The following is a 25,721-nucleotide window of genomic DNA, read 5'->3' on the forward strand; positions in this document are numbered from 1 at the left end:
TTGACAAATAATCATTAAAAGTGAGGAAAATGAGAAGCAAACCGAGACCCATCTACTTAGTGTTCCCTTCTCCATCCCCACCTCACACCATTCGGTTTTCCCACAGTAATTCCCATATAAACGTAAGGTAGCCCCTTCCACTGCATCACTAAAGTGTCACTTGTGCATATGGAAAGGGCTGAAAGCTTGGGACAGGGAACAGGAGCCTCCCAGTCCACCACCCTCTCCATTAGCCTCCTGGTCGGTGTCCTGGTCGGTCCCGTGCTCAGTCTGTACACCCTGAGAGCTGGAGGCCTCGAGGAGGGGAGGCGGCTCTGGGGTGCAGTCCTGGCTGCCCGTAGCTGCGGGCCGGGAGGGCACCACAGCACGTAGAGGAGTCCTCTTGAGCTTTATCACACGGTGGGGTGTGGCCTTTCTGTCGGGGAGCAGCACCTTCACTGCAGGTGGATGTGCACCTCCATTTTCAGCGCCCCCAGCCCCAAGGGACGCCTGGGTAAGGGCTGAGGTCGCCATACCTCCCAGGGACACGGCCTTGGAAGTCACCAGGCATGGAGCTGCCATTCCACTGCTGCTACTGTGACACTGGCGCATGGTCACCCGAGCCGAGGATGAGGCGGCAGTCGTCGGAGACACCCTGACTGAGGCCGAGTTCTTGACTTTAATCTGGGTACTCGTGGAAGGGCCCAAAAACCGGATGGGCTTAGGACCAGGCTTACAGTTCACATCTTCTGCCTCTTCAGGGAACGTGACCAGGCGCCTGGAAAGGCAGCAGCATGTCATTTTCACCACAGCTTTAAGAACCAAGAATACATCTCTAAAGTTTAGCCTTGGGGTTAACAAAAAGGCTTTCATCAAGAATTACAGAGTCGAGAGGCTTATAGGTACCTACCTCATCTCTCCTTTCCCACCAAGGCCAATATGTAAATTAGCAAGTTTACAGAAGACTGTCTCAATTTGAATACAAATTGTGTAAGATCACACTTAATTTAGTTAAAATTTGGAGTGTCACACAGAATTACATCATGTATCAGCACTCTGTTCCCAAGAATCCTGATGTAACCCGAGGATAACAAGGAATATCCCAAGTTATTTTTCCCAGAACTGCAGTTTCAAGAGATTTATGGAGGAAGAAAAGGATTACACAGTCAAATAAAAGTGTGAAATACTGCTGCATATTAAAGTTTCGAACAGGCCAACGCTAAAGACACCCATCTAACTTTGTCACACCTGCATTTCCCAATCACTCTATAAAAAAACTTTTGACAGTAAAATGTGCATTCTTTGGAACACATTTTGGGGATTGCTAGGACGGTCAAAGCCATTACAGTGTGGCTAGATTATTTCTGCATTTAAGAAGTATTGGATAAACCTTCAAAGACTCCTGAACCAAGTTTGCCATAAAAAGGACTAAAGGGAGGACGTTTTTAAAAATTCCCTTAAAAACTGTCAAACTGCCATTGTCAAAACCCTGCCTGCTCCTTCCATTGTTCCCACCAGCGTTCCATCCAGAGAAGCACACGACCATGTGGGGTGACCCAGTGCTCCAAGTCCTTCCAGTGCAAGTCCACAAGGGATCCGTGTGCTGTGAGAGGCCATTGGGACAGCAGTCCCTGATCTTTTTGGCATCAGGGACTAGTTTTGTGGAAGACAATTTTTCCACAGATGGGGAGTGTGGGGGATGGTTTTGGGATGATTCAAGCACATAGCATTTATTGTGCTCTTTATTTCTGCTATTATTACATTGTCATATATAACGAAATAATTATACAGCTCACCATGAAAAAAAAGAGGTGTGGACAAAAATAGTAAAAAAATAATGGAGAGGCCACACACAGATTAAAATAAGTGTGGGATTATGACTAAAAGCCGGCCACCAGATGCAGCCATACAGGTGAAGTAAATGAACTCATTTGCCACTCACTGATAGGATTTTGATATGAATCTGTAAGCAACTGATTTATTGTGGTCTCTGTGCAATCAAACCTCACTGCTAATGTTAATCTGTATTTGTAGCTGCTCTCTCTTGCCAGCATCACTGCCTCAGCTCCACCTTAGATCATTAGATATTAGATACTCATAAGGAGTATGCAGCCCAGATCCCCTGAATGAACAGTTCACAATAGGATTTGCGCTCCTCTGAGAATCTAATGCAGAAGACAGAGCTCAGGCATCATGCAAGCAATGGGTAGTGGCTGTAAATACAGATGAAGCTTCGCTGGCTCACCTGCTGCTCACCTCCTGCTGTGCAACCTGGTTCCTAATAGGCCACGGACCAGTACCAATGCATGGCTCAGAGGTTGGGAACCACTATATTAGGACACAGTGAATGCCCATTCTCAGAAACGGGATGGCACTGGCATGGTTATTTGAAATGTAACATGTCCAACCCTAACACTCCACTGGACATTCTCTCTGGGAGTCAGATGGCTCCAACGGACCTTACAAGTGCTTCTCAGTCATCCTCATTGCCATCCTGCCAATGCATCTCAAAAGAGCCTTCACAGGATCCCAGAGAAAAGATCGATATAGGAGAGACTCCCAAACTCCTCCTGCCTGCTGTGTTTCCATCTCCTTTCCTCACTCAACTCCACACCTAGGTCTCAAGTTCAGAACAACGACCACTTGGGTCACATCATCCTTTGTTGTGGAGCTGCCCTGTGCACTGCGGGGTGTTTAGCAGCACCACCCACCTCACAATGTGACAAACTAAAAAGGTCTCTAAACATTGTCCAGTGTCCCCTGGGAAGCAGAATCACCCCACGTTGAGAACCACTGCTCTTGACTCAACTAATATTTGCTAACTGTAGGTTCCAAAGGCAAATAAATAATGATAATACAATTTCAGCCTTTAGGAAAAACAAGATCTAGTGAACAGACACTTCTCAAAAGAAGACAAACGTACAGCCAACAGACACATGAAAAAATTCTCAGCCTCACTAATCATCAAAGAAATGCAAATTAACACTACACTGAGATGCCACCTACCTCCAGCCAGAATGGCCATCATCAATAACTCAAAAAACAACAGATGCTAGAGAGGATGTGGGGAAAAGGGAACACTTCTACACTGTTGGTAGGACTGTAAACTAGTACAACCTCTGTGAAAAACAGCTTAGCAATTCCTAAAAGATCTAAAAATTGGCCTCCTATACGACCCAGCAATCCCTGTTCTGGGAGTATATCCTGAGGAACTCAAATCATTCTATAGAAAAAGATATCTATGCACATGTGTTTATTGCAGCACTATTCACAATAGAAAAAACATGGAACCAATTGTGCTGCCCATCAAAAGTTGACTGGATTTTTAAAAATGTGGTACATATATACAATGGACTATTATGCAGCCATAAAGAAGGACAAAATTATGAACTTTGCAGCAACTTGGATAGATTTACACTCTGTAATACTCAGTGATCTATCACAGAAACAAAAAACTAACTACCACATGTTCTCACTCATAAGCAGACCCTGGACAATTATCATAATACTACAAGAAAGGGACTGGCAATAGTGGGAAACTGCCGAGGGAAGTCAGGGGGGCCAACTTCATCAATAGTACCTGATCTCAAAGCAGGCAAAGTGGGGACCAAAGTGATGCCCAAACTTTACCTGTACAATGACCATTTGTTTACCTAGCGCTGAATTGTACCTTACATCTTTAGTAAAATTATTTTTAAAAAAGAATATAGCTGGGCTCGGTGGCTCAGCCTGTAATCCCGCGTCTTTGGGAGGCTGAGGTGAGTGGATTGCCCGAGCCCGCGGGTTCGAGACCCACCTGGGCAGGCAAGACCTCACCTCTACAATAAAATCAAAAACTAGCTGGGCGTGGTAGCGCGCGCCTGTAATTCCAGCTACTCGGAAGGCTGAGGCGGAAGGATCGCTGGAGCCCAGCAGGTCGAGGCTGCAGTGGCTGTGAGCGGCCACTGCACTCCAGTCTGGGCGACAGAGTGAGACTCCAACTCAAAAAAAAACAAAAAACAAAAAAGAATATAATTTTTTTAAAAAAGAAGCAAGATCTACTTTGAAAGGGATGATTAACCGCAAAAAACTGAATAAGCTTCTCTGCATTTCTATAAAAAATCCAGAAGATAAAAGTTAGAAAGTGGTCTGAAATTCCACAGGGGTACTGAATCGAATTCTAGGACAAAATCAGAACATCTGAAGGCCACGAATAAATCCTAGACACTATAAAAGAAATGTGATTTCAAATGTATGCAAAACACAGAGCTGTGGAGTGACTTTAAAGTGAATAATTTCATGGAACACAAGAAAATACCATTAAATAAAAATGCTATTTGTGGCAATAGGAAAAAAGGAATTCAGAATAAGCCACAGGAAATTTCAAGTATTAAGGCCAAATCAATTTTTTTTTTACTATTGCCAATAAAGTCTGGGATTTCGCTTTTGTGAAGCAAAAATTACCTACCACAGCATTCCCAGTGTCCACTGGCATTTTCAAAATCACACTCTCCCAGTGAGCACATCCAACATGTGCAGCTTTATTCCCACTTTTCACATAGTAGTGGAAACCCTGTGTTTATCAAGATGGATATTTTGATAGTAAATCAAGATATTCAAGAACTAGTATTCATTTCTCCCTCATACAGGCATTAAAAAACCAGCCAATGGTTAAACAATAAAACCCAGAGCCCACAGGCACAGAGACCTCTTCCGGACAGGGGCCATGTGGCGCAGGCTTCCCAGCAGCGGCCGCTCCTCCAGAGTCCAGCACTCGATCAGCTCGTGTGGCACCCGCCAGTAGCTCACACCTGGGAGGCAAGCAGATGGAATTAAGAGAGCCACCGGCCATTGCAAAACATCGAGTGACGTCACTTCAAATAAGACAGGCTCAAGTCTGCCATCTGGCCAAGGGCAGTATCGCGACACAGAGAGCTAGGCCCACAGAGGGGCACATCTCATCTTGGGTTCAGGAAGAGCTAGCCACCACCTTTGCCTGCGACTCGCAAAGAAGCCTTGGCAGGCCTTTATCTGTGCCCAGGGTAGCCGAGTGTGGGCTGGGTGAGGGCGTGGGCTCCAGCCCAAACCGTCAGGGTCTAGATCTACTTCTTTCATTCACTTATCATATGACCTTGGGAATATTACTTTTCTGGGCCTAAATGTTCTCATCTGTGAAATAAAGACAATGAAAGCAGGTACCCTAAAGGACTGCTGTGATGACTGAATAAGTTAGCAAATGCAAAACACTTACAACAGGGTCTGGCACAAACTTAGTCTTTATTAGCAGTCATGTGTTGGTAGCAGTATCAGTACTATATGGGGCATTATAACACTTGCCCCTAACTACTTCATTGGGTCTCTGTGATCAAATCAGGCAAATGTTGTGAACCACTCTGAAAACAACAACCATTATATACATGTGAGCTATCACTACCTTATTAAGTACCTTTTCAAACAAGAACTATCTGAACTGTGATAGGTCAAAATCTCAAATTCATTTTTAATTTTTAAATGTGATATATTTCTGATTGAAAGCTGAAATATGAATTCTTAAAGTCTCAAAAACATTATGGAAGCCCAACATAAAGGGTCACATATGGTATTATTCAATTTATAGGAAATATCCAGAGTAGGTATATCCACTGAGACAGAAAGCAGACTGGTGGCTGCCAGGGGCTGTGGGAGAGGGTGAAGTGGGGAGTGCCCAACCCATGTGGGCAAGACTTCCTTTTGGGATGATGAAAATGTTTTGGAATCAGCTAGAGGTAATGGTTGCATAACACTGTGAATGTAGTAAATGCCACTGAAATGTACACTTTAAACTAATTAATTCTATGTTATGTAAATTTCAACTCAACTTTTTAAAAAAAGAGACATAAAAATTATATATAAACACGTGAAAAGAAGCTAAATTATATATAAGTTTTATGTTGAATATAAATTGCTTGGCATTTTAAATAAGAGTAATCCTGTAAGTCCCAAAAATAGATTTGGTGTCTTCTTTTTATCATTAAAGTCCTGGAAATAAAAACCAATTTAGCAAGCTGGACATGAAAACTATAATATGCAAAAGATATGTCCAATACTCAAATAATTCTACGATCCTCATTTTAAGACAGTAACTTTCTGGAGCTGCTTGATCATGCTCTAAAACCCCACACATGCTATAAAAATATTTCCAAATCTGGTCCATTAAGCTTGTCTTTTTTAAAAGTCAGATTTATTAAGATATCATTAACATAAAATTCACCCTTTTCAGGTCTACAGTTCAATGAGTTCTGACAAATGTGAGAAGTCATGTTTCCATGGCCACAATCAAGATACAGACAATTTCTATCACCCCAAAAAGGGAACCAATGCCTCCCTCCCAAGTTTTTCCTTTTCCAAAGTGTCATATAAAGGGAGTCATACGATATGTAGCCTTTTGTGTCTAACTTCTTCAGTATGATGCTATAAAGACTCATCTATGTTGATGTATGCATCAATGATCATTTTCTTTACTGTTGAGTAGTATTTCATGGTATAGATATACCACAATTTGTCTCAATAATGATCTTTCTTTCTCTTTGCCTATAAAGTAATTCACACTTATTGTATAAAACCTGGAAAATATGGAAAAGTATATATAAGAAAATCAAAATCACTCCTAATCTAAAGGCTAGGAATCATTGGTTCAGGACAGACTGATGTATTTCATTATAGTCTTCTTTCTATTCATATGATATTCACATAATTGAAAAACTTTACAATTAATTTTGTTTCCTGCTTTTTAATCATTTCTTATTTTATAATGGTCATTCATCTATGTAAAAAGCTATTTAACCTGGACCAGATGGCTTTCCAGTAGAATTCTACAAAACGTACAAGGAGGAGCTGAAATCAATCCTACTGAAAGTATTCCAGGCAACCAAAAAAGATGGCACTCTCTTCAAATCATTTTATGAAGCTAACATCACATTGATGCCCAAACCAGGTAAATATCCAATAAAGAGAAAGAACTATAGGTGCTAAATGTGCAACTACAGATGAACACAGATGCTAAAATTCTCAACAAGAGTCTAGCAAACAGGATCCAATAACACATCTCAAAAATCACCCACCATGACCAAGTAGGTTTCACCCCCAGGATGCAGGGCTGGTTCAACATCCACAAGACCATAAATGTAATTAAATACATCAACAGATATAAAGACAAAAACCACATGATTATATCATTAGATGCAGAAAAAGTTTTTGATAAAATTCAGCACCCCTTCTAGATTAAAAACCCTCGAACATCTAGGCATAGATGGAACATACCTCGAAATAGTAAGAGCCATCTATTCTTTCCAGCAGAATTCTACAATTCTCTGTGAGAAACCTGCAGCCAACATACTGCTAAACAGACAGAAATTGGAACCATTTCCCCTGAAAACCAGAACAAGGATGCCCACTCTCACCCCTCCTGTTCAAGATAGTATTGGAAGTCCTAGCTAGAGCAATCAGACAAGAGAAGGAAATCAGGGTATCCAAACAGGAAAAGAGGATATTAAGTTATCCCTCTTTGCAGATGACATGATTCTATACCTCGAAAACCCAAGAGAATCTGTCTAAAACCTCCCTGCACCAATAAAGGACTTTGGCAATGTCTCAGGGTATAAAATAAACGTGCAAAAGACAGTTGCACCTCTATACATCAACAATAAACAAACAGAAACCCAAATAAAAAGCACAATCCCATTCACAATAGCCAGAAAAAAAATGAAATACCTTGGCATCTTCCTAACCAGAGAATTCAAAGATCTTTACAACAAAAACTACAAAACACTGCTCAGAGAAATCAAAGATGACACAAACAAATGGACAAATATCCCATGCTCATCACTTGGAAGAATCAACATTGTTAAGACGTCTATCCTACCAAAGGCAATCTACAGATATAATGCCATACCCATTAAATTACCAGCAGCATTCTTCTCAGACCTGGAAACAACAATACAGGAATTCATATGGAAACATAAACAACTATGAATCACCAAAACAATCCTCAGAAAAAAAAAGTGGGAGGTATCACACTCCCAAACTTTAAACTTTATTATAAAACTACAATAATCAAGCCAGGCTGGTATTGGTACAAGAACAGGCATATAGACCAATGGAACAGGATAGAGATTCCAGAAGCAAAACCTCAATTTCTCAACCAACTCATCTTCGACAAAGCCTCAACCACTAACCACTGGGGAGTGGAGAACCTATTCAGTAAATGGTGCTGGGAAAACTGGCTGACCGCATGCAGAAGATTAAAACAAGACCCCTACCTATCACCATACACAAAAGTCAACTCTAAATGGATCAAAGACCTAAACGTAAAATCTCAAACTTTAAGAACCTTACAAAATGCAGGAGACACCCTTATGGAAATTGGAACTGGCAACCAATTCCTGATCAAAGCTCCAAGTGCCCATGCCATAAGAGATAAGACAGACAAGTGGGACCTCATCAAACTGACAAGCTTCTGCAAAGCCAAAGAAATCATCAGGAGAGCAGGGTGACAGCCCACAGACTGGGAAAATATATTTGCCAACTGTATATCTGACAAAGGTCTAACATCTAGGATCTACAAGGAACTCAAACATGCCAAAAAGAAAAAAACAAACAGCCCCATTACAAAGTAGGCAAAAGATATGAAGAGACACTTCACAAAAAGACTTATGAACAGCCAACAGATAAATCAAAAAATGCTCAGCCTCACTAGTCATCAAAGAAATGCAAACTAAAACCACAATGAGATACTACCTAACTCCAGTCAGGATGGCCATCATCAATAACTCAAAAAACAACAGATGCTGGAGAGGATGCAGCAAAAAGGGAACACTTCTACACTGTTGGTGGGAGTGTAAACTAGTACAACCTATATGGAAAACTTTGGCAATTTCCTAAAAGGTCTAAAAATCGACCTTCCATACAACCCTGCAATCCCTCTCCTGGGAATATACCCAGAGGAACTCAAATCACTCTACGAAAGATACCTGCACACGTACATTTATTGCAGCATTGCTCACAATAGCAAAAACATGGAATCAACCAAGCTGCCCATTGAAAGAGGACTGGATAAAAAAGTGTGGTACATATACACGATGGGATATTACGCAGCCATAAAGAAGGACAAAATTATGAGCTTCAAAGCAACTTGGTTGGATTTAGAGTCTATAATACTGAGTGATCTATCACAGAAACAAAGAACTGAGTATCGCATGTTCTCACTCATAAGTGGACCTTGAACAATTATGGTAATACTATAAGAAAAGGATTGTCAGTAGTGGGAAATTGCGGGGGGGCAGGATTGGTAGTGGTGGGATTCTGCCGGGGGAAGGGGGGCATACCTCATCAACAAGGGTACCCGCATAATGAACATTTGTATACTTAACCCTAAACTGTACCCAACATCTTTAAAATTTAAAAAAAAAAGCAATCAATGCATTACAAAACTGAATTGGGCAGACTATAATTTTGCTGGCTCTGAGACCAAGTAATAAAAAACTAAATGTGAAAAAAAATTTTAATCGATTTATTATATTCCATCTTGTGGATGTGCCAAAATTTCACCCTCAATCATCAGATGTTCCAATTGTTTTTATTTTTTCCTCGTTATGAATAATGCTAATAGAACATCTATGTAGATAAGCCACTGTCTGAGTTTGATTATATCCTTATGACAGACTCCTAAAAGTAGAATTACTGGAACAAAAATGAACAATTTAGATGTTATTTATGTGACCTGACAAGCTATTTCCTAGAAAAGTTATGTCAATTTTACTACTGCCCAAAATACATGAAAGATCTTTACTAATCTGGTATATATAGAAATTGGTTTTTATTTAATGTACAGGAGAAAACACCCCAAAAAACCAGAATTTAATTATTAAAAATTATTCTAGCCGGGCTCGGTGGCTTAGCCTGTAATCTCGCGCCTTTGGGAGGCTGAGGTGAGTGGATTGCCTAAGCCCGCGGGTTCGAGACCCGCCTGGGCAGCGAGACCTCATCTCTACAATAAATCAAAAAAGTCAGCCGGGCGTGGTAGCGCAGGCCTGTAATTCCAGCTACTGGGAAGGCTGAGGCGGAAGGATTGCCGGAGTCCAGCAGGTTGAGGCTGCGGTGGCCGGGAGCGGCCACTGCACTCCAGTCTGGGCGACAGAGTGAGACTCCAACATAAAAAAAAATTTCTGTTTTGGTGGAACATTATATTGTGGGAAGTAGAAATTAAATTGAAATGATCTCTGACAAGGCCAGAAAAGGAGAAAAAAGAATCTTTAGTGATATATCTGTTTTTTAATGTATTTATTTACATATGTATGTTCTCTATGGCTGCTGTGACAAAGAATCTCAAACATGTTGGTTTAAAACACAGAAATCCTATTCTTCCACAGTTTTAGAGGTCAGGCAATCAGTATCACTGCTGAAATTGAGGCGGCAGCAGGGCCCTCCTCCCTCTGCTGGATCTAGGTGAGAATCCCTCTTTGCCTTTTCCAATTTCTGGAAGCTCCTGGAACCTATCCCATCACTTTACGCTTCAAGACCATCATCCGCAAATCTCTCTGTTCCAGCTCCACATCATCTACTCTTCTGTTTGTGGCCACATTTCTCTCTACCTCCCTGTTATAAATATGTATGTGACTGCATTTAGGAATTTCCCGGTTAATCCAACAAAACTCCTCCCCCTTTAAAGACCCTTAATTTAACCTAGCCGGGCTCGGTGGCTCAGCCTGTAATCCCGCACTCTGGGAGGCTGAGGTGAGTGGATGGCCTGAGTCCGCAGGTTCGAGACCCGCCTGGGCAGGCTGAGACCTCATCTCTACAATAAATCAAAAAATCAGCCGGGTGTGGTAGCCCATGCCTGTAATTCCGGCTACTGGAAGGCTGAGGCGGAAGGATCCCCGGAGCCCAGCAGGCGAGGCTGCAGTGGCCGGAAGCGGCCACTGCACTCCAGTCTGGGCAACCGAGTGAGACTCCAACTCAAAAAAAAAAAAAAAAAAAATTATTCTTACATGTTTAAATTTCAGTCACCTTCAAAGTACTCTCCATTTAGCTGGGTGCAGTGGCTCATGCCTGTAATCTCGGCACTTTGGGAAGTGGAGGCAAGAGAACTGCCTGAGTTCAGGGGTTTGTGACCAGCATGGTGAGACCTCGTCTCTACAATAAATCATAAAATTAGCCAGTACGGTACCCTGACACGGGGACCAAGGACATCTGCATCACGCAGTTCCTGAAAAGAGCAGCAGAATGGAATAAAATGCTAAAATGCTTTTAGTGCATAACTTAAGAAAACTCCTTAAGTATCAAAATCTACACATTGAAAAGACAAAAAAATCATCGAGCTCTGTCTTTGTGGCCTGCTTTTACTTTTTGGTCATTTGAACATGTGGCTTCTAAATGATGATCCCCATGTCCTTTAAATCACAAAAAGTTACTGTAGCGCAACTGGTGAGTACATGGGCTGCCATGAGTGCCATGAGCGCCACGGGCTGCCAAACACAGCTGCCAAACACAGCCGTGTCTCGGCTGGCTTTCTGTCCTCTCAGGCTGTTTACACTACACTTGAGGAAGGCTGAGGCAGAAGGATCACCTAAACCCGGCAGGTAGAGGCTGTGGTGACCAGCGCTTCAGCCTGGACAACAGAGTGAGACTTTAACTCAAAATAACAAAAAGCACACAAAAAATAAAGTACTCTCCATTTGATGCAACATACTGGTTGAGATGCTTTTTCCATTGCTCAAAACAGTTTTTGAACTTATCCATTTGATACCTTTTAGCGCCTCTGTTGTTTTTTGTTTCACCTCTTCCACATTGGCAAAACATTTCCCTTTGAGGACTTTTTTCATCCAAGGAAACAAAAAAAAATATCACTTGGCTGAGATCTGGTGAATAGGGAGGGTGGGACATGGAGGTCATGCTATTTTTGGTCAAAAACTGCTGAACACTCAGCACAGTGTGGGACAAGTGTGCTAGTAAGTCACTCATAATGAAATGGGCAAACGTATTGGAAGATTCTCCAAAAAATTTCAGTGAAGCTGAACACAAGCCTCTCACAACAACACTAGCTGGTACACTGATGCCCACGGGTTCTTAGACATTTACCTAGCAGGAGAAGCCTGTACTACAAGGAATTCACCCTCTAAAAAATATTCCATTTTTGGGGAGTCCCCCTTGTATCCAATTAATAAATAATGAGGTAGAGCCACATATTTATCTCCTTTTCTGGGAATTTTATGGTCATGAACCCTGCACTTTTTTTTGTAGTAGGAGTTGAACTGATTTCCTAATCAATTTTTAAAAACCTTCTTTATATTAAAGATATTCTTTATCCAATTAATATAACATTAGTTATCCTAGGTTTTTTATTAGTCCTTAAGATTTATTTACAATTTTTGTTTTAAAGTTCTTAAAACCTTAAGTATTATTTAATCAAATGTATCAATCTTTGTCTTTATGATTTATTTTGAGCTTATAATTCCTTTCCCTATTAAGAAATCAATTATTTGCTTACATTTCCTTTTAGTTTATTATAGTTTCTTCTCACTCATAAATCTATGAAACTATTTTGGTAAATGATGTGAGGCTAAAGTTTTGTTTTTCCTCCCAAATATATTTCTAAATTACTTATTAAATAACTATCCTTTTTCTACTGATATTTAATACTTTTTTATCACATAGTATTTTCATTTTTGTAATATATTGTGGTTTACCCATGATCTCTGGTCTATTCTTACACCAGAAACACATGTTTGGTTTTTATTATTATAGATCTACAGCATGTTTTACGATCAAACAGTTAGACTCATTCCCCTTATTATTTCTACTTCCCAAAATGTTCTTGGCAATTTTACCCATTTATTCTTTCACAGCAATTTTAGAATAATTTTCTAAGATCTCCAAAAAGTTCTATTGATATTCTGATAGACTTATAATTTAATCTGAGAAGAACTGACATCTTTATACTATTTAGAATATTTAGATTTCTCATTCAGGATCACAGTCATTCTCCTCATGTCTTTTTTTTTTTTTTTTTTTTTTAGTTGGAGTCTCACGCTCAAGGCCATCTCAGTATCAACCTGCTGGGCTCAGGCTACCCTTCCACTTCAGCCTTCCAAGTAGCCAGAACTACAGGTGTGTGCTACCACACCTGGCTAATTTTTTGATTTATTGTAGAAATGAGTCTTGCTAAATTGCCTAGGCTGTTCTTGAACCTGTGGGATCAGGCAATCCCCTCACTCGGCCTCCCAGAGTGCTGGGATTACAGGCTTGAGCCACCGTGCCCACCTCAGGTCTTCTTTTTTTGGGGCGGAGGGGTGGAGTCTCACTCTGTTGCCCAGACTGGAGCGCAGTGGCACGCTCCCGGCCACCACAACCTTGACCTGTTGGGCTCAGGCAACCCTTCTGCCTCAGCCTTCCAAGTAGCCAGAACTACAGGCGTGCACTACCATGCCCAACTAATTTTTGATTTATTGTAGAGACAAGGTCTCACCAAGTTGCCCAGGTGGGTCTCGAACCCGCAGGCTCAGGCAATCGACTCACCTAGGCTTCCCAAAGTGCTGGAATTATAGGCCAAGTCATAAGGTCTTCTTTTTTATGGATGGCTGGATGATTAGATGAATGGATGGATGAGTGGATGGATGGACAGATAGACAGATGAATACACTATAGCAGTTTTCTTCATAAAAGATCCTTGGGTAGTTCCAAGGACAGTCCTAGTTATATTTTGTTTGTTATTGTGAATGGGATTTTCCCCTGTAATTTTTTTTTCTGCCTTCTCCCTTCTAATAGTTTTTCTCTTACTTCTGTTTCTTGTCTTAAGGATTTTCACAGGCCTTGCAAAACTTTGTTAAATCACAACAATGATGCTTCGTTACATGCTTTCAAAGAAGTTAAAATCAGTTGCCTGCTTTATAAACGTTAGTGATCCTAGTTTTTGCCTTCTGCTTCCTGAGTCAGTGGAGAAGACGCAGTGCTAGGGCCCTCCCAAAGGCTCCTGCATCCTGCCAGCCCAGAAGCATGGAGGAGACACAGAGCACACCACAGGCCTTGTCCTTCAACTTGAACCTAAGTGTCTCAGAGTAAGCTAAATCTAAAATAGTAAGCCTCAGGATGTCATCCTGCTGGCTTGAAGGGTATGAATGGAAAGCAAAAAGGGAAGAGTGAAGCTGAGGAAAGGGGGAAGGGTTCTGCTAGCACCACCTAAGGAAGAGCAGCTGAAGCAGTCTTGCCAAGCCTCTCCCTCTCCTTCCATTCATGCTTACATGACTGGCAGTCAGTTATACCAGCTTTTAAGGCCATCTGAGGATGGGATGTGTCTTATTTATCTTTGGCCAGCTGTAGGACATACGTGAGTACTTTGCACCTAACAGCTATTCAATACACCTTTGTTAATTAAGAATAAAAAAACAGACATAGAACAGAACACGTACTCCTCTGTGGCAGGGTCCCTGTGAGACTCAGTTTCCCCACCTATAAAATAGGGAATGTAAATGGTATGCAGCGTTGTATCAGGACTAAAAGGTACTGAACATCACCTCCTTATCACAGAAGATACTAAACAGCACTGTGATTATCAACTCTCACTAAGCAGCTGGGTAAAAGTGGCCAATTTTCAAAGTGTGCATTTAAAGAATATTTTACTATTTTAACTGTTTTATAAGGGTTATTTAGATATCCTCTCCAGCATTATTGCTATTTTCTCTTTCTTTTCTTGATTATATATTTTATGTTTAATTTATGAGTATTCTTAGGACAATGCACAGTAGGTACTATATGAACTCTAGTTTAACTGAACAAAATAAGCATAATTAACAGACGCAAATTTAAATTTACTGCTTTTTTTTTTTTTTGAGTCAGAGGCTTACTCTGGTGCCCAGGCTAGAGTGCAGTGGCATAGTCACAGCTATCTCAGTCTCAAACTTCTGGTTCAGGTGACCCTTCCACCTCAGCCTTCCAAGCAGCTGGAATTACAGGCACATGCCATCATGTCCAGCTAATTTTTTTATTTATCATAGAGACAAGGTCTCATCAAGTTGCTCAGGCTGGTCTAAAACCCCTGGGCTCAGGTAATCCTCTCACCTCAGGATCCCAAAGTGCTGGGATTACAGGTATGAGCCACTATGCCCAGCCGAGGTTACTGAATTCTAAACTATAAATAATATCTAGCAATTCATGGGTTTAGAGCAAACTGTCTCAGTGTCACCATAAGATTACAAATACCTGGACATGCTCAAAAAAATACTTTTTCAAAAAAGAAATGCAGTATTTAAGCTTACTCTGTCTGTTTTAGGGAAAGTCTACCTGTTTCCATGAAATAAAATAACTGCACTATACCTTTTCCTTCCCAAGCATCAAAGGCGTCCATCATCTTCTTCAACTCTGCAGCTGAATAATAGCTCCAGATGTACTGGACATTATTTCCCGCCTCTCTAGAAATATTGCAAAAAGTAATGAAAAACACTATGTAGGTAGGAATGTGTATACATATAGACAACTAATACACACACAAGAAGTGCTTATTAATGGAGGGAAAAAATGGAGGCACAGAGCAGCTGTCCTGTGAACCTTAAGCTTATATATGCGCACATGCACACACGTACACACACACACACACACACACACACACACAAAATGTCATATACTAACCTTCATTTGACCTTTCTACTGTGGTACAGTGTTTATTAATTCCACAATATAAACCATGTAGACAAATCAACATATCTTTGAAATTAAGTTTTTAAAAAATTGGCTAACTCCAATAAACTTAGAAAAGATTAAACTTTGGCTGAAACTTTCCTAGCCTTATACCAGGTACTTATATGTCTTGCACATAGACGCATCCCTGCCTGTAAAGAATTCAGAAATGGGTAACATTTAATCATCTAAAAAAGGAATCTTACATGGTCGTGCATTAGTCACTAATATGTGATCCAATCTAATCTCCTTGAAAATGGTTTTTAAAAATTGCTAAGTAAATTGACCAGTGTAAATAAGATTACAGGGAAAATATTAAGAGAATAACCCTTAAGAATTTAACACAGTCAAGAATTTTTTTGTTGTTTGTTTTTAAGTTGGAATCTCACTGTCGCCCAGGCTGGAGTGCAGTGCATGATCATGGCTCACCACAGCCTCAACCTCCTGGGCACAGGTGATCCTTCCACCTCAGCCTCTCAAGTAGCCAGGACTACAGGCAGGTGCCACCACACCCAACTAACTGTTTTATTTTTTTGTAGAGGTGAGGTCTACTATGTTGCCCAGCCAGGTCTTGAACTCCTGGGCTCATGCAATCCTCCTGCCTCAGCTTCCCTGTGTTGGGATTACAGGCGTGAGCCACTGCACCTGGCCTGCATTCAAGAATTCTAAAGCTGAAAGAGAGCAGGGAAGTCCTTCATCATTTCTCAGAAGAGGACACCAAGGTGCAAATTGGCCCTGGGTCACTCAGTGGACCTGCTGACTTGTAGGCCAGTACTCCTATGGTCTAGGGAAGACACCAGGCATGTGGCTTTGCTTTTCTTTCTCTTTTTTTTTTTTCCAAAATCTCTCGAGATTCTTATGTGCACTACCAGTTGAAAACCACTGTACCAGGCTATGCAGATGGCCAATGGGGCTCATACATGCTGCAAGTGAGGAGGTCTTCACGGGAGTCTCCTCATGAAGCAGCCTGTTTCAGCAACTCACACAGTCTTTTCCAAGTACCACAACCCATTCAGCAACATCTTTCACAAGAGTCCAAGACTTTCTCCTGCTCCTTTTCACAATGAAGTTTGGATATACCTTTTAAAAATGCTTTTACTGTGAATCCTTCCTCCCAGCTGCTTGTCAATAGCCTCTGTTCCATCTGTCTTCGTGGCATACACACCAATGATTCTACTCTCACAGCTTGCACCAGATGTGTTAAGGTAGTGGAGAACCCAAACTGTTGGTTTATTGCAAACTAAGCCATACGAATCACAGAAGTCTGTTAAAGCCTGAAGCAGAGAAATACAGAATTTGAACTTAATTCTAGGCTAAAATCAAAACAAATTGGCTCTATTACTTTCATGGAAAGCTGCCATTTCAGTTGGTCATAAGGGAAATAAACAGATCATAAATTTCAGTTCAGACTTTATGCCTTTAAAAACCAAATTTGCATTTTTAAAATTAATTGGGGACAGGGAGGACAATCACAAAAAGTATCACCCAAAACTCAATACCTTTCCATCTAGAGAAACCTCTTCCACGTGGAAATTCTATTTTATCTCCTCCTCCTTCAGCCAACATCACCTTGAATGTAATAATCTTTAAAATGTTATCCCTCCACACTTTTAATTTCACCATCATCATATAACTAAAAGTTCAAGATTTTTATTTTCCCTTTAGAATATTTTCCCCTAAATTTCCCATTTGACTCAATCTTTCTTTCACCTTCTATGACTAATCCTGGGGTAGAATCCTATTTTTTACTCTAAACTCCAGCCATGGATTAACTAGGTTAAATTGTTCTTCTACACTGAAAGATACAAACATATGAACTCAACCTATACTGTCTGAAGTCACTGGGCTTTTACCCACCTATTCCTTAATTCACTTGAATATTAAGTTCCTACTATGTGCTGAGCTATCTTAAGTCCTGGGGTTGAAATAGTGAACAGTGGTGAGACAGGGTCCCAGCCCTCCTAGAGTTTACAGCTAATGCAGAAGACAGACGTTAAATAAGCTCTCAGCACCCAGTGTAAGAAACGCCACCAGAGACCATAACACTCCAGAGCCGGGAGCAGAAGGGCTTCCCCCAGTAGAGCTGCCAGGGTGCCAGGGTGTTCTGGGAAGAACACCTTTATTGCCGTCAGCACCTTGAGGACAGGCACTTTTGTCTGCTGTGTTCACTGATGTATCCCAAGTGGCTGGAATAGTGCCTGACACATGGCACTTTCATTTAATATTGCTATCTAACTCCTGTATTGGTTTCCAACTTTACTTTACAAACATCTATGAGAATTCCCAACCATACCATAGACTGTTCAAGGGCAAGAATGGTATGCTGTATTTCTTGATGTCCTACATAGTCCCTTACACCACACCGCAAGTCACAGACACTTGAAATACGCATGTGTTGACTAACAACATGAATGTGGGCATGCTCTGTCCTTTCTGACACAAACCAGGAAGAAAGGCTCCAGAGCTGGGACTTGTGAAGACAAATGTGACCTCTGCCCCACCTTCTAGCCAGCCTCTCCCAGCCCCATCCTGCAGATGTGGCCAGCAATGCAGAAAGACTATTACTTGACAATTCAATTACAAACAACTTCAGTAGTGGAATCCACACAACCATGCAAATTCCTAAAGGAGGTCTCAGCCCAAATCAACACTGTCTTCATGCTGTACCCCTAATAACCAGCTACCCATCAACTTCCTCAACACTGAGTCACCAGTCAGAGAATTCACACCAGCTCATATGTTTCCAAGAAACAAGTTTCTTGGAAAAATACTTTCCTTAGATTAGATGCTATAAGGTGCTAATGAATAACAGAGAGACTTTCAATAAGACAAAAACAGACAAGCTTTTCAAGTCATTTAAAGACCTTTAAAATGTGATTTAAAATAGAAGCATCTTAAAAAGAAAAGATTTACTGATCTCAAAGTGAATTAACCCAACTACTGTTTTAACTTAGCAACAAACTGATACTCACTAAATTAGGTAAGAGATGTTGTTATACATCATGACCATTCTTTTATTATTATTTTTTAAGAGATGAGATCTAGCCTTGTTTTCCAGGCTGCAGTGCAATGGTGTAATTAGAGCTCACTGCAGCCTCCAACTCCTGGGTTCCAGAGATTCTCCTGCCTCAGCCACCCAAGTAGCTGGGACTACAGGCACACACCACCATGGTGCTAACACCAATCTTATAAAAAATCATTTTAGTAAACAAAATAATATTACTATACCGTCACATAGTACAGTTCTCTTACTTGAAAAAGAATTTCAGGAGAAGAATAATTCTATTAAAAAGTCATCACAAGGTGTTAAATCTTCAATGAGGAATATAAACTCAATAAACCTTTGAGTGGCAATATACTTTCCTAGAATTTTGGACTTAAGAAATGAGTAGTAGTATTTAAGAAAGGTGTTTTCAAAAATTATAAACACTGTCTCATGTTTGGTTTATGTGACAACACAGGTTATACAAAATAATACATATTGCTTTGTACGTAATAAATATATATATTTTAAAACTTAAGAAAATGTCAAGACCTTTTTAAGTTCTATATTTGACCTTAAAGAATATGTTTCCATTTCATTGGCCAAGTGGTCAGACAGGCTGTAGGGATAGGGAATGCCAAAGTAATCAGCCTCTTCCTGCAGGGCAACGCGGGTTTGCTCATCTGCAGGAATCTGGACTTCTCCATGAAGATAATCCAAAAGGTATTTAAATAGATGTCCATCACGGTCAATAACACAAGCCCCTAGAAAACATTCAGTTCAGAAATGATTGCACAGATTAATATGACGACCAATACAACTTTAACAAAGTAAACTAGCTCTGAGGACTTCTACGATTAGAAACGTTTCTTTCTCACATAAAGGTTCAAATAGGTTCAGCAACTCTAACCAAGCTAGACTTTTGATTCTTCATTCAAACAGCAATTGTAGTGTACCAGCAACCCTATGCTTACTAATAGGTAATATCCTAAAACTGAACTGGAGTGAGATGTGTGGGGAAATCAATTGTATTTCTCTCACACTATACACAAGTCTGAATGCAAGCACATGTGACCGGGTCGCCATATTTGGTTGTGTGGGGGTGCTGTATACACCACTGTGAGGCCAAAGGAGAAAACGAGGCTGAAATCTACACTCTGCTCGACTCAGCAAGGAACTGCATCTTTCTGGATAAAAGACACCTTTTCTAGTATGCATAAAGGGAGTGAGTTCATGGTGGACCTTTGTATCTTCAACCACCACAGAGAATACATGCCGAGATCCATTTGCAACTTTAGATGCAATGAATTGTATCCCCACTGCAGTCACTGCAAAAGCCAATGAGACCCCAGGTTGCCAGCAGTAACAGGGGCTGAACTGACCCCTGACTTCAGCCCAGCTGGACAGAGCAGGCACATGGAGTTGCTCACTAAAGAGAACATGTGGGGTGCTTGTCACCTCACCCAGTGTTTGCACATCAGCAACAGTACAAACTCAGGGTTCTTGGCTCCAGACATGCCAGATATTTGGAATTGTTAGGTTAGAACCTCTGTACTATGAGAACCCAAACTTCAAAAAAGAAAAATGCTGGCATTACTTCATAAGCAAATATTTTTCTTAGACAATTTACCAGAATAAAAAAAAATCCCACTTCTATTTGAGGTTACTCAATAATTCCTTTTCTCTTTTTATTAGCTTGGAAAAAGAAAAGATTAAGAAGGTAAAGCTTGAGGTGAGTGGATTGCCTGAGCCCACGGGTTCGAGACCCGCCTGGGCAGCGAGACATTATCTCTAAAATAAAGCAAAAATGAGCCGGGTGTGGTAGCACATGCCTGTAATTCCGGCTACTTGGAAGGCTGAGGCGGAAGGATCGCCGGAGCCCAGCGGGTAGAGGCTGCGGTGGCCGGTAGTGGCCACTGCACTCCAGTCTGGGCGACAGAGTGAGACTCCAACTCAAAAAAAAAAGAAGATAAAGCTTGGCTGGGCATGGTGGCTCAAGCCTGTAATCCCAACACTTTGGGAGGTGGAGGCAAGAGGATTGCCTGAGCCCAGGGTTTGAGACCAGTCTGAGCAACTTGGTGAGACCTTGTCTCTACAATAAATCAAAAAATTAGCTGGGTGTGGTAGCGTGTGCCTGTAGTTCTGGCTACTTGGAAAGCTAAGATGGAAGGATCACCTGAGCCCAGCAGATAGAGGCTACTGTGGCAGTGAGCGGGCCACAGCACTCCAGCCTGGGTGACAGTGAGACTCTGACTCAAAAAAAAGAAGGTAAGGGTAAAGCTTGGGAGTGAGAAGAAAACTCAGCCCCTGCTTACCATCTTCTCCCCAACAACCTTCTTCCCAGGTGGACACCAAGCACTGTGCATCAGCCATTGGTGATTTTTTTCTTTTAGCTGCCATTTAGCTGGCAAAGCAACCCCCCAACAGGGGGGTTTCTAACCGTAGAACTGCCCCTTGTGTTCAAGACTCCTCAATCCTTCTCCTCTAGCACAGAACCATGAGTGGGTCTGGGGGGGGCTCACAGATAGTACAAAAAAGACTCACTTGTGTTGATGAAGTTTCTTTATAACCAGAAGCAGGTTCAGTGAGTCCCAGAGCAGTCAAGGCCGAGAGCAGCCCCAGAACTTCACCTACACGAGTAATTTCAGTTTCTTCTGAAACACTGGTGTCCGGTCCTCTGCCACTTAGTGCCTGATGGTATCACTGCACTGACATTTTCTCAGCCAGGAACGTCAGCTCCCACAGCAGGACTGCACAGCTAGGCTGGGTAGTGAGCCTAACACTAAGTCTGTACTGATGATGACTGCTCTGTAGCTCTGAGGGCAAATGCCTTCTCCAGAAAAACACATTTCTAACTGGAAGAACATGGAAAGAAGCTAATCTATTCAATTAGCCTTGATACCATCACCCGTGAAGCTCCCTGAAAGTGATGACTTTCCAAATATAGTTAATCCCCATAATTGGGTCACGACTGGCCTGCAGCAGTCACACTTTGACAACTTTTAGCAACAGTATCATAGATTTTCAGAACTGGTATTTCATTTCTCCATGTACTTAATAAATCTCCATACAGTACTAATGATTTCAAAAATTAGTAATCTAACACATTCTAATGTAATTAAGAAACTCAAAGGGAATTTAAACTGGACTTCTACGTAATGAATATTCATGATAACACTTCCAGCCTATAGACATGTACCTGACTCATCCGTTCTTAGAGGAAAGCGACCACTGAACATAGAGGCCAACATAGAGTCCTTGAAGCGGCACAAGGACTCACGCCGGGCTGTGTAAGCGCAGCCGCCCACATTCAGTCGTAGGACATCCAGCACCTCCTCTTCTGACTTGTGGCCTTCCATTGCTCCCCTGGCACCAGGATTTTTGCCTCACGTCACTTTCAGAAACCTCAAAATAATGAGTCTCAGTCCCACTCTGTAAGAACAAAGGATAATCATCTCTGACATTTCCAACAATACACTAAATAGATAAAATAAACACACTTGAATGTGATGGAGATTCCTCAGTCCTGGCAATACTGAATTGAAGGCTTTTATCTAATATGAAAGAATTCTGAAATGCGCTGAGAATTTGGAAGATCTGTAAAGATAATATACCAGCCTAATCACCACTGCCACAATCACCACATCCCAAGACGATGCTGTCTGCCACACAGCAGAAGAAGTGATCATTCAGTCTTCATATACCTCTTTATAGTGAGGCTGAGGGAGCCAACTACACCACAGAGAGGCCCCTGCATTGCAGGGACTTGAGCTGCTGGCCTTTCCCACTCGCTAGCTCTGGGACCTTGGGCAAATTACTTAACTGCCTTTCGTTTCCTTATCTAAAAATGGAAGCAAGTCAGGCACAGTGGCTCACACCTGTAATCCCAGTACTTTGGGAGGTGGAAGTGAGAGAATTGCGAGCCTGGGGGTGCAAGACCAGCCTGAGCAACTTGGTAAGACCTTGTCTTTAATGTGGTTCCAGCAGGTGGAGGCTGCAGTGGCACCACTGCACTCCAGCCTGGGCAACACAGAATCCAACTCAAAAAATAAAAATGGAAGCAAAAATGGTGCCAACCTCACAGGACCATCAGAGGAATAATGAACAGAACATATAAAACAGCACTTAGTATATAGTCTGTGGCCCAGGGTAAGTACTTGATAAATGAGAAATATTATGTACAAATATATAAATTTTACCATAAGATGTATATTGAAAGACTTGATATTGACTCTGGAGATTTAAGGAAATAAAAAAGTAGAAATTACTAACAATGATAATTGTGATTCTCAAGTTAGGTAACTAAGGAATATCCAATTCATCAACTGAGATCAGAATCCTATGTATACCAGTAGCCAGATGGGTCTAAAACTACACATTAACACCTCCAAATCATCAGCTTCTTTACTCTAAAGGGCGGAAGTTTTAAGGGTCTGATTTCTTTTTTAAAGATTAGAAAACAGTTTATTTAGAAAGTAAATTAGAGGGAGAAAGAGAGAGGAGATTCACCTCCCTAAGGTAGGGGAGGGGGCCAAAGTTAGGAAGCATGGCGATAGCCATAGTTCAAAGAGCACCACACCAGAGTCTTAGTAAGGCAATGGCTGCATCTGATTTCTTAATCTACCCTGGAGATGGTTGGGCCACAAGTGACACTTGTGGTGTTTCTATGGAACCTGAAACAACACTGTGATGAAAAGGATATTCCCAATATTAAGAATCGGCACATTTCATAGCAAGTTGAAAATGGCTGTCAAAGGCTCAACTACATCCATGTCACTTTGCTTTTACTCAACAATCAACTAAGATCCTTTAGGAGACGCTCCAATTTAGCTAGTCTCCAATGAATTGGAAGGAGCCCATTAGAGTCTGGGGAAGACCATGTGTGTAGAACACGGTCAGTGAACAGAAACCATTCAGACCAAAGACCCAGCCTTCCAAAACCACTTATTGATGTGACTTCTTGCATTGTGCAGAAGACCTGGAGGCAATCCTCCAAATACCCTTGTGAGAGAAGCACTTCTGAGGCACAGGACAGAACTGGTTCACGCAGCCCTAGTCACCAGCTCGCTGAATCCTATCTATTCCTCAAGGCCCTTGCAAACCTCACTTCTTCCATGGACTTTTCAAGTAATCCCTGGCTTAGAATCCTTGCACAGTTCTACAAATATACTTTGAATTTCTGTCCATATTGTATCCCAGGGATAATCCCTACTTTTTGGTCTCTAAGCAGATGAAGGCAGGGCCTGTGTCACTCTCAATAATTCCCACTTCCTGAATGCTTACTGTGCACCAGCCACTGTAAGAGACACTTGACAGACATCATTTAATTCATACAAAAGTCCTGTTGGGCAGGAATTACTGTCCCTGCTGACAGATGAAGACACTGGGACAAAAAACAGTGACGTGTACGAGGGCCACGCTGGGGCTGCCTGCTAGTGGGAGGTGGAGCCAGCCCCAATCCAGATCAGCAGGACCCACACCGCATCCCTCATCGAGGTGCCACCCCCATGGCTCCTGCCCAGGCCCTTCACTCACTAAGCATCCATCCACCTGAAGACTTGGTGGTTGGAAGAATGCGGCACCACCCTGATTCCAAGGATTTAAGAGGTACTTCTCCCTCCCTCGCCCGCAGTCTCTAGGAGAGAGGACCTTACAAAGGTCCATTAGACCCTAGACCATTCCAAGGCCAGACCTGCGGGACACTCTCCAGGCCCCATCCTCAAACGCACCGACCCTGATATGTGGCAAGCGCCCGGCCCTGAGGGCGGGGTCTCCCAAAGCGCACTCCTAGGACCACCTGTACAAAACCATCAGGGACGCCAGGGATAATGCAGACACTCGGGTCACAACAGAATCCCATGAAAGTCTGAGGAGGGGTAGGGATCCGCCCGCGAACCCCACTTTGAGAAACACTGCTCCTGGGGCTCACAATCCTCTTTCGAAGCCGAAGCCGGGAGGAGGAGGAGCTGGGGAGTCAGAAGGCCCCCCGGGGTCTCCGCGGCCTGGGACCCCGAGTCAGCCCAAAGCCCGAGCCTGCAGCCCGGGGCGCCCATGGTACACACGAGGCCCGGGCCCTTCCTCCGGTCGTCCCGCCGCTTCGCGGGCTGCTGCCCACCCGGCGCCCCGCTCCTGCGCCCCAGAGGGTGTGACGAGCCGGCGGCCTCCCCGACTGACCTGCGGCCCGCCGGGCCCTCGGCGCCGCCGCCTGACGCCCCAGGGCCGACGCGGAAGTGAGCGTCTCCTCGGCTGCTCGGCAACTCGTAGAGCGGAACGGGTCTAGCAGCGCCCCCGTGCGGCCCGGCCCGGCGGCGGCGAAGGGTAGGAGGGAGGAAGGGAGGAAAGCCACGCCCCGCGCACGCCGCGCCCCGCCCCCGTGATACCCAGCCGGGCCCGGCCAGGCGGAAGGAGTGGGAGAGGGAGGAGAGAGGCCACGCCCCGCGCACGCCGCGCCCCGCCCCGCCCCCGTGATGCCAGCCGGGCCCGGCCAGGCAGAGGGAGTGAGAGAGGGAGAGAGGCCACGCCCCACGCACGGCGCGCCTGCCCCCGGGCTGACCCCGCCTCCTGACTGTTTTCTCCCGCGTGTGTCCCTGCCCAGCCCGGAGGAGGGAAGGGGGCGGGGGGTTGAGGGACCGCGCCCCACGCACGCCGCGATCCGCCCCTGGATTGGCCCCGCTCCCGCAGAACGTCTTTGGATTGGGGATGTCTTCCCAGCCACAGGAAAAGGAAAGACCTGACAGAGAAGACTAGGGCTGGACCTCCGAAAGACTTGTCCGTTCAGAGGTTAGTTTCACAAATGAAGAAAAGAAGCAAGGCACAGAAGGTGGCTTAAGGTGTCCAAGGTCACTTGAGTGGCAAGAATTAGGACATTAGGTGTTCTCACCCCAGATCAGGACTCATCCCTCCAAACCAGGATGCTCAGTGCCCAGGTGTGTTCGTCTGTTGCATTTGCATAAATCCATTTGGATTGTGTCTGGTTTTCAAAGCTTTTTCACATACAGCACTCTGTAATTTAGTCTGTATGATAGTCCCATAAAGGGTGGTTCTTTTTATTCCCAGAAACCGGCCCAACTTTCCC

At 42.9% G+C, this 25,721-nt stretch overlaps 1 protein-coding gene across 1 annotated transcript; it reads right to left on the reverse strand.

Moving 5' to 3' along the window:
• Positions 1–156: 156 nt before the first annotated feature.
• On the reverse strand, positions 157–24,904 carry KCTD18 (potassium channel tetramerization domain containing 18). The gene is made up of 7 exons (XM_008069805.2): positions 24,444–24,904; positions 21,846–22,078; positions 19,199–19,410; positions 16,744–16,937; positions 15,304–15,398; positions 4,667–4,769; positions 157–757 (listed from the first exon to the last, which is right to left on the reverse strand). Exons 2-7 carry the CDS (start codon positions 22,003–22,005, stop codon positions 157–159), a joined length of 1,365 nt encoding a protein of 454 aa, XP_008067996.1. The 5' UTR covers positions 22,006–22,078; positions 24,444–24,904.
• Between the last annotated feature and the right edge of the window lie 817 nt (positions 24,905–25,721).

This window comes from Carlito syrichta, unplaced genomic scaffold, assembly GCF_000164805.1.
Source record: "Carlito syrichta isolate Samal-C Ts95f unplaced genomic scaffold, Tarsius_syrichta-2.0.1 Scaffold312209, whole genome shotgun sequence".
In the NCBI taxonomy this organism is placed as follows: domain Eukaryota; kingdom Metazoa; phylum Chordata; class Mammalia; order Primates; family Tarsiidae; genus Carlito; species Carlito syrichta.

Coding starts and splice junctions, on each gene's coding strand:
- KCTD18 (XM_008069805.2), bottom strand. CDS start 22,005: ATGGAAGGCCACAAGTCAGAAGAGGAGGTGCTGGATGTCCTACGACTG. Junction 19,411..21,845: donor TCTAAGAACGGATGAGTCAG/GTACATGTCTAT, acceptor AATGTTTTCTAG/GGGCTTGTGTTATTGACCGT. Junction 16,938..19,198: donor CAAATATAGAACTTAAAAAG/GTCTTGACATTT, acceptor TCTCTGCTTCAG/GCTTTAACAGACTTCTGTGA.